Source organism: Macaca fascicularis, chromosome 7 (genome assembly GCF_037993035.2).
Source record: "Macaca fascicularis isolate 582-1 chromosome 7, T2T-MFA8v1.1".
NCBI lineage: Eukaryota > Metazoa > Chordata > Mammalia > Primates > Cercopithecidae > Macaca > Macaca fascicularis.
In genome coordinates this window covers 7184573-7203710 of record NC_088381.1, presented here as the reverse complement: position 1 = coordinate 7203710, position 19138 = coordinate 7184573, and the positions used below count along the sequence as shown (strand labels likewise).

The 19138-nt window shown below is 39.0% G+C and overlaps 1 protein-coding gene across 1 annotated transcript in view; it reads right to left on the bottom strand.

Annotated features, from left to right (window-relative positions):
* Positions 1-4770: 4770 nt before the first annotated feature.
* The window catches only part of TRPM1 (transient receptor potential cation channel subfamily M member 1), a 151962-nt gene continuing 137594 nt past the window's right edge, over positions 4771-19138 (bottom strand). Inside the window, exon 27 of the mRNA XM_073995380.1 lies at positions 4771-6952. Coding sequence (XP_073851481.1) covers positions 5704-6952 — 1249 coding nt within the window. The 3' untranslated portion in view covers positions 4771-5703. The remainder of the gene's footprint in view (positions 6953-19138) is intronic.

Genomic DNA, 19138 nt, shown 5'->3' with positions numbered 1-19138 from the left:
AAATGAAAAATCAATGAAGGAAGTTACACGGATTAGGAAGAAAGTCTAGATATTGAAAATAGGCAAAGGAAAACTAACAAATAGAAAATAGGAGTTCCTGGGGGAAACAAAAAGAGGGAGGAGACAAGGAAACAGAACAAATACTACAAACTGTAGTTTAAGAAAACTTACTTGAAATTAAAAGAAAATATTTGAAACTACATCTTGAAAGAACACATTGCACCTGAGAACACTGATCTGGGCTTACCAGCACTAAGACACATTCTTCTAAACCTACTGGGCCTTCAAGAAACAACATTGAAAATTTCTTTGGATATCTAGACAAAAAAAGCAAATGACTTATAGATGAAAGAAAATTAGATATTACCAGACGTTTTAGCAGCAATGCTTTATGCCAGAAGAAAATGGAGTAACGTATTTAAGGTACTCATGGAAGGAAAATGTGAGAGAATAATAATTATGGCTGGGCACGGTGGCTCAAGCCTGTAATCCCAGCACTTTGGGAGGCTGAGGTGGGTGAATCATCTGAGGTCAGGAGTTTAGACCAGCCTGGCCAACATGGAGAAACCCCATCTCTACTAAAAATACAAAAAATTATCCAGGCATGGTGGCACATGCCTGTAATCCCAGCTACTTGGGAGGCTAAGACAGGAGAATCACTTGAATCTGGGAGGCAGCGGTTGGAGTGAGCTGAGATCGTGCCATTGCACTCCAGCCTGGGCAACAGAGTGAGCATGGTGGCACATGCCTGTAATCCCAGCTACTTGGGAGGCTAAGACAGGAGAATCACTTGAATCTGGGAGGCAGCGGTTGGAGTGAGCTGAGATCGTGCCATTGCACTCCAGCCTGGGCAACAGAGTGAGACTCTGGCTCAAAACAACAACAACAACAAAAAACTCCAAAACCAAAAAATTAGAATGGATTAAAATACATCACATATATTTAAATCCATGAGGTCATAATGGTGTTTAAATAAACTAAACTATCAGTCACCTGGAAAAACTCTGATTTCCAGATTTGTTATTGACTGAAATGTCATGACATTTTCCAGATGTCTAGTTGTATTAGTGTCCTCAGGCTGCTATAACAAAGTATACAGACTGGTGGCTTAAAAAACAGAAATTTCTTTCTCACAGTTCCAGAGGCTGGGAAGTGTAAGACCAAGATACCAGCAAGGTAAGGGTTCTGGTGAGGGCTCTCTGCCTGGCGTGCAGATCACCTTCATCCTTTGGAGGATGGTAGAGAACCAATTCATTATTTTTAAAACTGGCAAATAAATGGGAAAAATCAATCAGTCATTATTTCTGCTGTGTAGTATGAACTATGCCACTGCGTAATCAAGTAGTAGATGAAAAGAATAATCTCTTCATAAATAATAGAATTTGAGTATTACAATTTTCAACACTCTATAAATTAAGGGATCTAGGCATTGAGTATCAACAGCTGCTGACATCACAAAAAGAGAGACAAGTAGGCACATGTGCCTCCTAGTGAAAGAAGCAACACCATCTAAGGAGCCTTGCCAGTGGGATCAGACCTAAGCCTGAATAAGCCTCTGTCTCCCCCTGCCAATCTGCAGAAACAGCAGAATATGTGAAACTGCCTATGAATATTCAATAAGTAAAGTTTAGACTGTGGGAAACTTTGCAAGACAAGTAGCCCATGTTCTTCAACAAAGAAATTGTTAAGGAAGAGAGAGAGAAAGGTAATACCAGATTAAAAGAGATTTAAAATACCTCCAAATGAAAAAGAAAAGAGTAAGGCTAAACTATAGTGCTAAGGAACATTCAAGCAATACAACTATAATGAACTACAAGTATAATGATTTTAAAACATATCTGCAAATTTTTTAAACACTCCCCTCTATATGACCCCTACCCTTGAATCTCAGCTGGCCTTAGTGACGCTGCAAGACTTCAGAGGATAGGCCATAAAAAGCAATATTTACTCCTAGCTCAATGAGACACTCACTTTTGGAGCCCTGAACCATCATGTGGGAAATACAATTTCTGTGAGACTGCCATGCTGTGAGGAAGCCCAGGCTGCTTGGAGAGGCCATGCGTATGTGCTGTATACTGAGACTGAGATCCCAGTTGAGAGCCATTATCCATTTTCAGACATGTGAATAAAGACGTGTCTAGATAATCCCAGCCTCCAGGTACCTCTTGAGTTACCTCTAGACAGTAAGTCTTCCCAGCTGAGGCCCCAAATGTCTTGGAGTAGACAGTAGTGTGCTATAGCCAGCCTGAACTGGCTTGCAAGAACCAGTTGTTAGTATGTCTTCCATATTCAGTGATGCTATAGCTTGAAGTTAGCTGTGGTAGGAGTACTTATATGGAACTCGGCAAACACGTCAAATCAGGGGCATTCCTGCTGTCCCTGTCTGAATTCCTGACCCACGGAATCCCTGAGCATAATCAAATAGGTATTCTAAGCCACCCAGTTTTGGAGTCACTTGTATTAATAATACAGCGATAGTAACAGGAACAGCAAGGAAAGGATTACTATAAAAATATAGTTACTTTTCAGGGAACAGAGGTGGTTGAGATAGGGACTTCTGAGACTTTTGGGGAAGCTGGCAAATTCTATTAATCTGAGTGGTGGACACAAGGATATTCAGCTTACAATAATTAAGTCATTTATTTTTGTGATTTTCTGCATTTTTATCTTAAGATAAAACCTTCTTTGAAAGTATTTTTTTGTGCGTAGGAGGTAGTAAGATGATTTCATTTCACTTTATTTCTAATATATATTTAGCAAAAATGCATTTTTGGTATAGAATAACTATATGACAACATTAACTGTTTGATTTTTAGATTTTAAAACCTAAACTATGGAAGACTATAAGAACCTCATGATGATGCAGCATATATATGTATTCAGAATGTAAGCAATCACACAGCCTTAAAGGAGAGAGCCACATATCATGAGGTCCTTTGATAGTTCAAGTCTTAATTGCTATTGATCAAAGTCCAAAACAAGCTTAATTTATACCAAATACTATATTATAACTCATTTATGAGTGTGCCAGAGTTTTGGGGATAAAATAATAAAAGCCTTCTTATGTTACTATGTTTTACATAGCACAGAAATATAATTCTTATTCATTTACTAAGATAGTTCTATATTAAATGATTTGAACATATGAAGTATTCTTATTTTAATGTATTAGATACTGCTAGATTTGATTAGATTGGATATTAGTTCCCAATATTTGGTTGTCCATATTTAGACAAAATTGTAATGAAATTGAGAATAATAATGTAATCATTAATGATGTAATACCAAGTGGTCTGGCGCAGTGCCCTACATAGAAGACTGTCAATATTGGAGTTGTGCTGGGTTGGTAAAGTACTAATCAACTATATGGTATGATTTAAGGTGTACAAGAAAGGTCTCAAGAATAGTTGGCCCAGTCTCAGGTTCTGAAATCACACCGTTAGAATTGATCCATTTGGATCCGTAAGACAAACATCCTTAGAAAATCCTGCATCAGCTGACACCTTGGCATAAGACAGGAGTCACAGACCTTAGTGAGACTTAAGGAAATGGGACTTGAGTCCCACACCTGAGGCACGGTGGAACAGACCTTTGTAAAGGGAGACTGTGTAATGAACAGATATGGGGAGAATTCCAAAGATAGGCTTTATCTTCTGTAGACCAGCTCTGCTGAGGTGTTATAGATTCCCCAGCTTATTCGGAGAAATCTCTTTTCCAGGATATGTCAAAAGGCTGAAAGTTTTTTTGACACTCAAAGGAAAGACTTAGGAGTGAGATAAAATGTAATGGGTTAAGCGTTGAGTTGAATAAACACATGTGGCAGGATAGATTAAATAGTCTAAATGTAGCAATATGCAAATAAGTAATAGTTTATGTTAAATAAATGTCACTTTTCAAATATTAAAGCCCTCCCCCACAACCCAGGCAATGGTATATCAGTTTTTTTTTTTTTTTTTTTTAATAAATTCAGCCCAGTTCAAGAGTTGTAATCTGACTATTACAATCTCAGTCATATTTTGAGGAAAAAGATGCAAAATCACATTTTGGTATTGTCATCTCTGATCACTACCTTTGGCATAACTGCAGTGAGCCTCTGTTGTTTCTGGGTCTCTGTGTGTTTCTCTCTCTCTGTCTCTTTCTCTCCTCTTTTGCCAGTTTCTGGCAGTGCTACAGTCTACACCTCAGATGAGAATGGGGATGGCGGTCTCATTTTTTTGTGATCATCACCCATTTCTGTCTGACAGGTCTCCCAACCCTACCACCACCAATTCCTGGTTACTCTGCCCAGTGGTCCTTTCTGGGTATGAGGCACTTTGCTTCATGAAGTATCAGCTGCCAGTAACTCCAGGCAGGAGGCTGGTCCTCTCTCTGTGTACCAGAGATCTCCTGAGATCTGAGTACCCTGAGGTTCTTTTGGGGGATGGTGAGGGGCTACGGTCTAACTCCAGCCTCTGCTCTAGCCAGAGAAGACCCCTTTCTGCCACCTCTGCTTCTTTTTGTATAGTTAAGAGTGGTGATAGTGGGGCGGCTTCCAGGGTTCCTAGACATTGGCCCCTCTTGGAACCCTCGCACGGGGGTCCTATTACTCTTGTGGGTATTTGTTTGAACTTTGAGGTAAAACACAACACCTGGTATTCTCAGCTAAGAGCAGTCTCTGTGGCTTGTGAACATATATCCTTTAGGTTTTAGCTACAGCTTTGTAGAAAGCATTGCATAGACAGGTACAACTAATTTGTATTTGCTATTAGGGACTCTATGACAACAAGAAAATGCATATTGGTTATTTTATTTTTACACATTAACAAAACTCTAGGTCACCCTAAATTATTACAGTATGATGTCTGATATAATTGTGTACATTTTTTCCCCATTGTGTAGTTTAAAATAAAACATTAAAACAGAAAACAAAGACCCCATAAAAACAATTTTTTTTTTTTTTTTTTTTTTAGATGGAGTCTCACTCTGCCACCCAGGCTGGAGTGCACGGGTTTCACCATGTTAGCCAGGATGGTCTCGATCTTCTGCCCTCGTGATCCGCCTGCCTCGGCCTCCCAAAGTGCTGGGATTACAGGCATGAGCCACCACGCCCGGCCCATAAAAACATATTTATGGCTCCTTTCCACTTCTTGTGCCTCATAATTTTATTTTTCTTCTTTCCACCCCTCCCTTTTTTCATGTTTGCTTTCTCTTTAGTTTCTCTTTCTTACATAGTTGCTTACTTTTTTTCTTTTTTTAAGAGATTGGGTATCGCTATGTTGCCCAGGCTAGTCTCAAACTCCCGGACTCAAGCAATCTTTCTGCCTTGGCCTCCCAAAGTGCTAGGATTACAGGCATGAGCCACTGTGCCCAGCTAGTTGCTTACTTCTTAAGTGACCTAACGGTGACTTCAATGCTCAAGGGCACTTCCTAGGCTATTTGGTGGTCCTCAGTAATAAAGCGATTGTATAATCTTGTATATGGATTAGCCAGCTTATCTTCATTATAGTATTGTCACTTTCATTTGATACTACTCCAACTGAAAAAACTAAGCCTACTAACATATGCTAACAAAATACTACTTTTAGTGCATTAAATTGTAAGTCAAGTCTGAATTTCCAAAATTTTTTAAGGAAAATGTTTTTAGAAATTGATGATGTTTAAATGGCCAAGATGACACCCATTAGTGGCTCTGACTGTTGAAAAAAATCAGAGAAACAAAACAGACTAGCATTCAGTTTCTGCAGAAGCTTTCTCTTTCTTAACCTTTTTTTCTTCTGCTGTCATTCCAGACACAATTACTAAGCTGCTTACACTACTGGCATGTCCAGATCTGTCTAACTTTCCCTGAACGGATTTCACATTCCTAGGATGTCCATGTAAACTTTTTGACCTGAGAGATGGGAATCCCAAAGTTTGATCTGGTTTCACAGACAGTAAGTTTTCCATCCCATTTCTGTCAGTAATGGTTAGGGATAAGCGAGGGATTCGAGGAATTGCTTCAGCGACATGGTGTTCATCTTCCATATCTATAAACTGCTCTTTATGCTTGGCTTGCACTGCAGCTTCCGACACAATGTAAGGAATATCTGTGCTATGAGAGCGTGTGATCTTTTGAACTTGGCATTGCCATTCTGTCGTCCATTGCTGGTCCATGATTGAACTGTACTCTACATCCTGGTTAACCCCACTGACCAGCTTTCTTCCCCGGGAGTATACGAAGCTTCTGGACTTCATTGTTTTACAAGCATTGAACGTTTCATCGGGGTAATAACGTGTAATTTTGGTTTCTTCCAGGGGATAGGAAATAGTGCCTTCTATATTTGTCGTTTCCACTGTTAGCTGAGTGTTTTGAACGTCTGATTTGTCCTGTCCATGTATCACATCTGTTTTACTTAAACTTGGAGAAATAGTTTCTTCTTTTTTAGAGTCTGTCTGTCTTTCATCATCTTCCTTTGAAATCCCAATATCTGGACCTAACTTTGACTCTTCAGCGTTCTTTAAGTCATCTGCTGCAAGGTGACTGCCATCTGGGGTAGCTGATGTGCTTGTGCCCAGTGAAAGGTGAAGGCTGTTCTGACATTCTGGGACTAGATGCATTTTTCCATCCTTCTCTTCCTTTATACGGAAGGAGCAGGTTTTTTTCCTGACTCCTGTCCCTGGTGACATGGAGAGAGATGTATCCTCGAACAATAACTCTTCTCCATTAAAATGATATCGATACAAGCTGTAGCCATCAGCGCTATTGATGCTGCTTTGCCGGAGAAGATACGTTGCCTCACATTCAGAAGAAGCTCGCGATCGTGCCTGGATCAGGTCAGACCTGTCGATTCCCACAAGATTTTCAAGAGCGTTCACCATTCTGTTAGATAATTCTTCTAGCTGAGCAAGTCGAAGGTCAACAGTCTGCAGGGAAGTTTTCATAAAAGTTTCTCTTTCATTGATTTCTTCCAACCTCATTGACATATTTTCAACTCTAGTGAATATAAAAGGATAGATTTATTAAACTGAGATTAAGTGGATATTAAAAAATCAAAAGATAATGTCATTGCTATGTGATTTTTTCAGAATTTTAATAATTATGGAACTGTTTGAGCATATTTACAAGCTTCACAGTCCTCTAACATGACTACTCAAATTACCATGAGGAGCCACCAGAAAATAATGGAAATAATAGTTAATGCATATAGTACTTATGGCTCACCAGTCATTCTTCTAAGAGCATAATGTACTCACTAACAAGTACTAACTAAGGTTCAATCCTAGGCTTATTTAATCTTCAGAGCAGTCCTTGGAAGTAGGTCTTTTATTATCATCTCCATTTTACAGGTGAGGAAATTAAGTCATGGAGCGTATAAGTAATTCCCCCAAAGGTAGGAAGCAGTGGAGTAGGAATTTGAGCACACGCAGCCTAGCTCCAGCACTCACTCCAGTCCTTGTCTCTTAGCTGGTACATCATGCTGCTTCTAGTAATAACGGAAGGTACTAGTGCTTAGTTTTTAGAGCTTTGACTATGGCTGTCAGCAGTGAATGGTTATAACAAAATAAATAAAATTAAAATCCTTATTTGAGGTTCAAGGGATTCAGAAAATAAACCATTAATAATTAAGTTCAGATGATCAGATAGTTTGCTTAAAGTACAGTAGGTGACTTAATTGTCTGAAGAATACCAGTAACTTTAAATTATTCTTTATATTTAATAAGTAGTATTTCCTTAACAAGGTTACACACAAAAAAGAGCATGGGAGATTATAAATGTCTGCTGTTAAGTTTTTTTTTTTTTTTAATTCTTAGAAGATCAGGCAACAGCCTATGAAACCATAATGTTGCTTGGCCTAAAATCCACTGGTACAGACTTTGTTTTATATTTTACTACAAACTGTATGAATTATTTCAATAGGAATTTAACTCTAAGAGCCGAGGTATGCCCAGGATTGAGGATTGCTTTCTAAAAGTTGAATTTGTCCCCAGGATGGAGCTGGGAGTCCTGGCTACTCTCCTGGCTGGTTCATCCCTGTGTGATGGCAAACACTTAGGTCTGATTCCATTGTGCTTTTATTTTCTCCCAGCTTTCTTAAAAACATAGGGAGACTTGGCTTGTGTTGCAATCTGTATGACCTACGAAGGTCTTTACTGCCTTCTCTGCACATCCTTATACATGTCCTCACTCGTTCTGCTGGCTCTGCTCTTATCCATCCATTTCATTTTGGTCAGCCACCCCACTCTTTTGTCTTCTGGGCAGATTGCCTGCTGCTCTTTGCACTGCTAAGTCTGCTCCGTGCTTGACTGCATCTCCTGAACTCCAGCCCCACCCTGCAGCTTCTGTGGCTACCTTGCCCCACCTTCTCCCAGAGTTTCTTTTGCTAATGCCACTCTTCTGTTGGCCACATTGACAGCTGTGCTCTGATGTGTCTGTGTTTGTATGTGTGGTTCCTTGGCTTCTATTCTTAACTCTTTTCTTGGGGTGAGAACTATTTATATGTACTATAGGAAACCACATCACTTGAGCAGGAAGGGTCTGGCTTCCTGGAAGTTTGCCACCAGGGAGGACCAAATTCACCATGTATGAGAAGTCCTGGCTTCCTTTTTTTAAAGCCTCTGTATCACAGGCACTGTAGGTTCTAAGGGTTCTCTCTCCTCTTGCATTTCAGAGACCAACAGAAGAATTTTTCACTATGAACTTTCCATTACTTCTGAGTAAGACTTGGTGTTCTTCGTTAAAAATAATGGCTCCTGGCCAGGTGCAGTGGCTCACGCCTGTAATCCCAGCACTTTGGGAGGTTGAGGCGGGTGGATCACCTAAGGCCAGGAGTTCGAGACCAGCCTGGCCAATATGGTGAAACCCTGTCTCTACTAAAAACACAAAAATTAGCTGGACGCGGTGGCACGTGCCTGTAATCCCAGCTACTTGGGAGGCTGAGGCACAAGAATTGCTTGCCCCCAGGAGGCAGAGGTTGCAGTGAGCCAAGATCGCACCACTGCACTCCAGCCTGGATGACAGAGTGAGACTCCGTCTCAATCAATCAATCAATCAATCAATCAAGATTCCCTACTCCCTTCAGATCTATTACCCTGATGATTCCTTTTGTATCAAAAAACCCACATTGCCCCAGTCAAACCTGAGTTTCTTTACAAACATACAGTAAGAGATACTGCAGCTGTGCAAACTTTTCTAAATAAATACACTGGTGAAATGAAGATAAATATTTTTCCTTTCAAATCTTTTATAGTTTTGCCTATTTTCCCCTTTATTACCTAATTCAGATAACAGCACTCTCAGCCACTCATATATGAAAAAGAAACCTCAAAGTCATTGGATTCTTTGATCTCCCTTATACTAACTCTCTCCCCTCACTTCTCTCCTCTCCCCTCCCCTCTGCATTGAATCAGTTACCAAGCTCCTTTTTTGGTGTTTCAAATCTCCCATCCCTACTGTTGCTCCCTTCGTTGAAGCTGTGGAAGAAACAATGCTTAATAATGTGCCTTGGGTTCAGAGAAATTGTCAGTTGCTTGTTTGGAGCTTGTGAACAGCTACCACATGGATACAGCAAATTTTAAACAGCTATGCCAAATGAAGGGAAGTTGCATTGAGTTTTATAGTATGTAGGAAAGAAGAAAGATAAAAATGAGTTTAAGTTCACTTACATCTGAAATGATTAACATAAAGGACAAATGAGGATCTATCTCCTTTGTTAACCATGGTTGGTAACTTCCCATAATTATTTAAAACGTTTTACAAACCTCGACACCCACACAAAGAGTGGTTTCCATTTCAGATAGAGAAATGGCTATCTAGGAATCAGTTTGACAAGAGCCTCACATCTGTTTACACATCAAATGGCAGAAAAACACAAGAGAATCCATCATTCATGATAGAGCTCATAGTGAGAGATGATTAATCAGCAAAGAAGTTATTTGTGTAGCTTTCTGAGTCTTAATCCAGTTTTCCTTTCAGCACTGAGTAAAAAATATTTTTCAGCACATCATAGAATATAAAGTATTCCAGATCCAAGTAATTCACTTGGCTTTCCCTTTAATTAAAGTTAATGCTTTCTTAAAGATTTATTTCTTTATTTCCTTTCTTTTTTTTTTTTGAGATGGAGTCTCACTCTGTTGCCCAGACTACGGTACAGTGGCACAATTTCCACTCACTGCAACGTCTGTCTCCTGGGTTCAAGCGATTTTCCTGCCTCATCCTCCCAAGTAGCTGAGACTACAGGCGCCCACTACCATGTCTGGATAATTTTTGTATTTTTAGTAGAGAGGGGGTTTCACCATGTTGGCCAGGCTGGCCTTGAACTCCTGACCTCAGGTGATCCACCTGCCTCAGCCTCCCAAAGTGCTAGGATTACAGACATGAGCCACCATACCTGGCAAAGATATATATCTAATAGGGATGTGCCACAGTACCTGTTGAAGGACATTTGGGTTGTTTCCATTATTTGGCAAAAGAGCTGTTATAAACATTCATGTACAGGTGTTGTGTGAACATGTTTTCATTTCTCTAGGATAAATACCTAGGAGTTAAATACCTGGGATTGCTGATTCATAGGGTAAATGTATGTTTAACTTTATAAGCAACTGCCCAACCATTTTTCACAGTGGTTGTACCATTTTTTATTCCTACCAGCAGTGTATGCAAATTCCAGTTGCTCAGCATCCTTCTTGGCTGTTGTTATTTTTAATTTTTTTTATTTTTAGCTCTTGTATTCGGTGTGTAGCTGTATCTCATTCTGGTTTTAATTTTCATTTCACTGATAGTTAATGATGTTGAGCATCTTTTTATGTACATATTTAACAACCTTATGTCCTCTCTGGTATGTCTAGTCTAATCTTTAGCTCATTTTTTTATTGGGCCATTTTTTCCTTACTATGGGTTATTATGGGTTTTAGAGTTCTTTAGATATTTTGTATAAAAGTCTGTTGTCAGATATATGATTAACATGATTATGCTTTTGGTGTTGCATTGAAGAATCCTTTGTCTATTACCAAGGTGTGAAGATTTTCTCTTATGTTTTCTTCCAAACATTTTATAGTTTTGTGTTTTATGTTTAGATCTATGCTCCATTTTAAATTTTTATATGTGTTGATATCATTTTTTGCATAACAATGTCCAACTGTCCTACACCATTAGTTGAAAAGATGATCCATTCCTCGTTGAATTAGTTTTGCACCTTTGAGGAAAGAAATCAATTGTCTCTATTTGGGTAGATCTACTCCTGGGCTCTTTTTTTTTTTTTTTTTTGAGACAGAGTCTCGTTCTGTCGCCCAGGCTCGAGTGCAGTGGCCAGATCTCAGCTCACTGCAAGCTCCGCCTCCTGGGTTTACGCCATTGTCCTGCCTCAGCCTCCCGAGTAGCTGGGACTACAGGTGCCCACCACCTCACCCGGCTAATTTTTTGTATTTTTTAGTAGAGATGGGGTTTCACCGTGTTAGCCCGGATGGTCTCGATCTCCTGACCTCGTGATCCATCCGTCTCGGCCTCCCAAAGTGCTGGGATTACAGGCTTGAGCCACCACGCCCGGCCTACTCCTGGACTCTTTATTCTGTTTCGTTTATGTATGTGTTGGACCCTTCACCAATACCACACTGTCTTCATTACTATAGCTTCACAGTAAGCCTTAAAACTGGGTAGTGTGATTCCTCTAATGTTATTCTTCTTTTCAAAATTGTTTTACATAGTCTAGTTCCTTGGCCTTTCCATTTAATTTTCAAAATAAGTTGACATAGCTGGGCACAGTGGCTCATGCCTATAATCCCAGTGCTTCAGGAGACTGAGGTAGGAGGATTGCTTGAGCTCAGGAGTTTGAGACCAGCCCAGAAAACATAGGGAGATCTCATCTATAACAACAGCAACAACAACAACAGCAACAACAAAACCAGTTGATATATCTACAAAATATCCTGCTGGGATTTTGATTGGTATTGTGTTAAATCTATAGATAAATTTGGGGAGAATTGACATCTGTGCCACATTGAGTCTTCCAATACACAAATATGGTTTATCTTCCCATTTATTTAAGTGATCTTTGATTTCTTTCATCAGCACTTTGTAGTTTTCTGCATATAGATCCCATACATACTTTACGAGATTTATACCTAAGTATTTCAGTTTTGTTAGAGCTCTGTGAGAATGGTATTATTTTAAAAATTCCGATGTTCAGTTACACACTGATGGTATATAGAAATAAGATTAATTTTTGTTTGTTGACTTTGTACTCTGTAGCCTTGTTAAATTCACATATTACTTCTGGGATGTTTTCATTTGTTTCATTTTGCTTTTTAAAGATTTTATGTGATTTTCTACATAGATAATCATGTCATCTATAAATAGGAATGGTTTTATGTATTTATTTATTTCTCTCCAAGACATATAAGACTTTTTTTTCCTTGCCTTATTGCATTGCCTAAGACTTCCAGTACATTGTTGAAGTGGTGAGAGTGGCCGTTCTTCCTTGTTCCCAGTTTTAGGGAGAAAGCATTCTGTCTTTCATGATGTTAGCTATAGATTTTATGTAAATGCCATTTGTCAGATTAAGGAGGTTCTCTTCTGTTCCTAGTTTGCTGAGAGGCTTTTAGAAAATGTATTTTTTATCATCATGAATGTTGAATTTCATCAAATGGTTTTTCTGCACCAATTGCTAGAAACATATAGGATTTTTTCCTTTAAATCATTAATATGGTAGATTACACTGATTGTTTTCAAATACTGACCTAACCTTTTATTCCTGGGATAAACTACCTGATCGTGGCTAGACTCAATTTGCTAGTATTTTGTTGTGAATTTTTGTGTCTATGTTCAAGAGGAATATTGGTCTGTAGTTTTCTTTTTTCAATTGTCTTTGTCTGGTTTTGGTATCATGGTGATGATGGCCTTAGGAAATGAGATGGGAAGTGACTAGAGCATTTACTATAGATTTTACAGTGGTTGTTTTAGGGATTACAAATAGATAGTAACATTTCACAGTGCACTTAGCATCAGTATTTCACCACTTCAATTTGAATGTAGGAACATTACTTCCATACAGGTCCCTTTCCCATAGCCCTTTGTGCTGCAGTTGTCATACATTGCATCCACAAATATTGAAAACGCCATCAGACAATATGGCAATTTTTGCTTTTGACTGTCAAATATACTTTAAAGAACTCAGAAAGAGAAGATTCATCTATCTTTACGTTTATCAACATATTTATTATTTCTGATGTTTCACCTTGTTGGCCAGGCTGGTCTCAAACTCTCGACCTCAGGCGATCCACCTGCCTTCGCCTCCCAAAGTGCTGGGATTAGAGGTGTGAGCCCTTGCATCTGGTGTAACACCAATTACTTTCAATAATATACACAAACTTTACTCTTATAAAGCTCCATGCTCCCCCCATGTTATTCTGTTATTATCACAAATTACAACTTTGTACATTGTGTACCCATCAACATAGATATGTAATGACTGCTTTATGTGGTTGTCTTGTAAATCATGTAGAAAATAAAAAGTAGTTACAAACAAAAAATAAATATATAATGCCTTTTATATTTACCTATGTAGTTACATTTACTGGTCCTCTTTATTTCTTCATGTGGATTTTAGGTTATTGTCTTATGTCTCTTCATTTCTGCCTGAAAAACTATCTTTAGTATCCCTTGTAGTAGGTTTGCTAGTAATGAATTCTCTCAGTTCTTGGTTATCTGGGAATATCTTAATCTATCCTTCATTTTTAAAGGGTAGTTTTGCTGCATATACAATTTTTAGTGGACAGAGTTTTTCTTTCAGCACATTGACTATGTCTTCCCAAGGTCTTCTGGTCTTTCTGACTTATGATGAGAGGTCAGCCTTTTTATCGAATTGAGCATCCTTTGCATGTGATGAGTTGCTTCTCTCTTGCTGCTTTCAAGATTCTTTTCCTTTGGCTTTTAACAGTTTGACTATAATGTTAATTAGTATAGATCTCTTTGAATTTATCCTACTTGGAGTTCATTGAGCTTCTTAGATATGTAGATTCATGTCTTTCATTAAATTTGTAAAATGTTGGTCATTATTTCTTTAAATATTGTTTCTGCCACTTTTGCTTCTCTCCTTCTATAACTCTCATAATGCCTATGTTGTTCTGCTGGATGGTGTTCCACAGGTCTCTGAGACTGTTCAATTTCTTTTCATTTCTTCCCCCTGTTCCTTAGACTGGGTAATTTTAACTGATTTATCTTCCAGTTTGCTGATTCTTTAATCTGCCTGCTCAAATGTGCTATTGGGCCTCTAGAGTGAACTTTTCATTTCAGTTATTGTACTTTACAATGTCAGAATTTCCTTTCCTTCCTCCTTCCTTCCTTTCTTTTTTCTTTCTTTTTTTTTTTTTTTTTTTGACAGTGTCTGGCTCTATTGTCCAGGCTGGAATGCAGTGACAAGATCATAGCTCACTGCAGCCTTGAATTCCTGGGCTCAAGCAATCCTCCCACCTCAGCCTCCCAAGTAACTAAACCTACTGGCACCACCATGCTTGGCCAGTTGCCATAATATGCACCACCATGCCTGTCAAGTTTTAAAAACAATTTTATGTAGATGGTGTCTTGCTATGTTGCCAAGGCTGGTCTTGAACTCCTGGCTTCAAGCAATCCTCCTGCCTTGGCCTCCCAAAGCCTTGGGATTACAAGCATGAGTCACTGTGCATGACCTATTTTAAAAATACATATATATATATATGTATATGTATATATAATTTCTACCTCTTTTTTTTTTGAGACATCATCTACTACTTGATATAATTTCTACCTCTTTATTGATAGTCTCTTATTTGGTGAAACATCCTTCTCATACTTTCCTTTACTTGTTTAGAGATGATTTCCTTTAGGTCTTTAAATCTACTTAAAATAGCTAAAATAGTTGAGTTAAACTCTTTGTTAAAATGTCTAATATCCAGGATTCCTAAGGGACGGTTTTTAAGATTGTCCTTTTTCCTATGTGTGGACCATAGTTTCTTATTTCTTTGCATGTTTTGTCATTTTTATTTAAAAGTGGACATGTTGAGTATTATAATGTGGCAATTCTAGAAATCAGATTCTCTCCCCTCTCAGGCTTGTTGTTATTGCTTCTTAGTGTAGTTGTTGTTTGTTTAGTGATTTTTCTGAAATAATTTTGTAAAGTCTATATTCTTTATGTTGTTTGGCCACTAAAGTTTGTATTTTATTAGCTTAGTGGTCAGTTAATACTTAGAGATTTCCTTAAATGTGTGGAACAAAAACAACAAAATCTTCTAGTCTTTTCTGAGAAGAAGTATGTGTATATAGAGGCACATCTTCAACATTCAGGCAGTTTACATCTTTGCCTTAGCCTTCACTTCCTGCTTGCACAGAGTCTCAAGGTCAGGTCAGCCAGAAATGAGCTTACAGCCTTCTCAGGTCTTTGCGGAGTATACACACAGCCCTGTGCACGCACATAGCTTTCTAGATTCCCAGGAATGTGTCAGAGCTTTTCAAAGCTGTTATGGACATCAGTTTTTCTCCCTAGTTTTTTGGTTAGTCTGTTGTTTGCCCTAGCTGTCATCTGTCACCTCAGGGAGCAAGCACTAAACCCTTTGCCTATAAATGTTTTTGACAACCCTTCCTCCACCCCTTCTAACTGGAAGCTTTAGTACTGGGCCTGTTCCAACTCAGGTGAAATAAAGACGAACCTTTCAGCCAGACTTTCAAGGAGCTGCCCTGTAATTTCAAAACAAGTAATTATAATTCTTTGCATATGAGATTCTTTCTGCTCCTGCTGGTACTAGGAATGCAGGTTGTTGTTTTCAAGGCGACCACTAAACTGGAGAGCAGAGGATAGGACAGGGCTAAGTTAAAATGTCACAAAGCTTACTTTTCTGATCAAAATCCAGCCATTTTGTTTAAATAAGAATGCCCTAGGTTGCTTAATAAGCCATTGCTTAATTTCCAGAGTTCCACAGAATATAGACTCTGACAGTTTTTGCCAACTTTGATGTTGCTTTTATGGTGGGGCAGAATTCCAGAGTTCCTTACTCTACCTGCTTTTGTTCATGTCACCCCATTCAATACCTTTGGTATGTGAATAAGGAGCAGACTCCCCCACCCCTGACAGACACAGTCTGCAGGTAAGCTCTGGAGTTCATAACTTTATGGCATTACTTTTCTAAGTTCCCCTCTCTTACTGTCTCCCTGATATCTCCAGTTCCTCAGCGCTCCCATTTGCTATCCTCCAGCCAGAAAGCTGGGGCTCAAATCAATCCTCTGTGCCCTGCACTTCCATGATTGCACTTACTGCCAGAGCCAAGTGACAGGAGGACACAGAGAGCAAAGAGCAAAGATTGACTTCACCCTCTTGAATTTTGATGCAATGGGTGGGGACTTCACCAGACTTCTGGATTTCCTGCACCTGACTCCAGGCAGGGGGTGGGGGTGGGGCTATGGGACAATAGAAAGAGGAAAAAGGTACTCTTGGAATAAACAGATGAGATTATAAGCAGATGAGATGAAGTAAAAGAATAATTTCATTTAATATTAAAAGATATATGACCTTGGCTGGGCACCGTGGCTCACGCCTGTGATTCCAGCACTTTGAGAGGCAGAAGCAGATGGATCACCTGAGGTCAGGAGTTCGAGACCAGTCTGAACAGCATGGCGAAACACCATCTCTACTAAAAAATAAAAATAAAAAATTAGCTGGGCATGGTGGCATGCGCCTGTAATCCCAGCTACTTGGGAGGCTGAGGCAGGAGAATTGCTTGAACCCAGGAGGTGGAGGTTGCAGTGAGCCGAGATCGTGCCATTGCACTCCAGCCTAGGTGACAGAGCAAGACTCCGTCTAAAGAAAAAAAAAAAGAAAAAGAAAAAAGATATATGACCTCATTTTGTACCCCAAGCTGATAAAGCAAAAAAATGTTAGTTATCAGTAACAGCCTCTTTGCCTCCAATGTCTTCTCACTCCAATCCAAAAAGATAACACAGAAACACAACCACGTCAATCTTTGCTTTAAAATAATAGCAGCTTCCCATCACACTTTAGATAAAAACACAATTTCATTACAGTGTTGAATGCAATGAACACACCAAAGAGTGTGTTAAAGGAAAACCTTATAGTCTCCATTGGCAACCCTATTCTATGATATGGACATTGACACTTTCTCATACTATGTAAAGTGCTATGAAAATGTGGCTTTAATTCTTCCCTTCCATCCATGGCAGCCCTTAATCTTAACATCCTATAGAGATTTCTGTTCCTCATATGCATTCAAAGCTCTTGAGAATCTGCCCTCATCTTCCCATCCTGTCTCATCTTGTTCTTCATCCCCACATTTCCTCAAGGACCCTTTGCAAACATGCCATCATTATCAAAATTTAAAAATAAAATAATCTTAGAACTTGAGAACCCCAAATGCCAAGGCATTTGATGACTCCAGCTGTTAGAAAACCTGTCCTAGAGCTTTCAGCTAACCTCTGATGTTTGTGGAAGGACTAGATGAATGAAAGCTGTCTTGGTGATGTCAGGGACCTCAGCCATTGCGTGTAAACGTATGTTATCATCCTGGCTTTAGGCATGATTTCATTAGATTATCATGGCTATGTTATTTATTTTAGGATTTGCAAAATTTTTCAAAATAATATTCACTTTACAAAATATGCCAATACTCTCAAATATTTCAAATCACATAGTGAAATAACTTATAACTATGTTTTTAGTATAACAAGTATTCAGCGCTAATAAATGATTTCTTTGAATAGTGGTACTGTGTGGTGCAAAGTGTGCTTTCTTACACACGGTGACCCTGATTTCTGATCAGGCTCATTATCTTCCTTTCCCTCCAATTGAAGTTGGTGGCTTCTGTAACTATTTCTGGGTTTGGATTCACTTGTAGATGCTCTAAGTAGATCCACTAGGTTTTTATTTTTCACATTATGGTAGCATTGACTTTTCAGAAAAAAATTCCACTTATGAATACTTTTGAAAAGGGCATTAATGAGGCCATTTTTCTAACCACCAAATACATGATTTCTTAACTGGCAGGCCTAAGAGCAATTCCTGAGGGCCACCCTCCATCCTTTTGTATCAAAGGAATCTATAAACAAATGAAATCTAGAATCTGTCTGGGCTCCAATTAATCATTCTCCTGACTTTGAATAGAAATTTAAGTTGCACTTGATTTATTACAATATTTGCTCTGTCCTTAACTGCATCATGTGTACTGCTACTCAAGTCACGAGGAGCCCAGAACCGCATGTGCTTAATCAGTCTTGATTAATAATAGCTGTGTCCCTCCACGCCCATATTTCTCTTTTGACTCACAGATTAAATATTTAGGTTTTTCTGTTAAAAGGATACACCTGAATGCCCTAATCAGTCTCAAAACCTGGTGTACACACACACACACACACACACACACACACACACACACACACACACACAAAACCTTGTTTTTTAAATTAAGAAAGTCGACCGGTTGCGGTGGTTCACACCTGTAATCCTAGCATTTTGGGAGGCCAAGGCAGGCAGATCACCTGAGGTCAGGAGTTCAAGACCAGCCTGACCAACATGGTGAAACCCCCATCTCTACTAAAAATACAAAAATTAGCCGGATGTGGTGGCGTGCGCCTGTAGTCCCAGCTACTCGGGAGGCTGAGGCAGGAGAATTGCTTGAACCTGGGAGGCGGAGGTTGCAGTGAGCCGAGATCATGCCACTGCACTCCAGCCTGGGCAACAGAGCAAGACTCTGTCTCAAATAAAATAAAATAAAATAAAATAAAATAAAATAAAGTAAAATATTGTACCAGATTAACAAATGACATTACATATCATGACTCTTTTTGTTTAATTTGGTTTTGAGAAAAAACAAAAGCTGTTTCTGATTAACGTGTGGCTAGTGTCAGCATTCCCTCTGAGATGTGCCCATCCACATTTGCATCTGGGATGAAGATACTCCACCAGCCCCTCTTTAGTGTGCTTCTGTCCCTGGGGAGTGATTTATCAAACATTAACAACAGTTGCAGCATGATAGCAACTAAATTAAATGAATTAAATGGAACTGTGTGCTCTGTGAACTGTAAATGCTACACAAGTGTCAAAGGACATGGCTGTGTGAATATCATTGCAAATCTTCTCTATATCGGGGTATATCTATTATTAAGAATATTTGATTTTGAACATGATGCCACTAAGCCTGAAGGTGG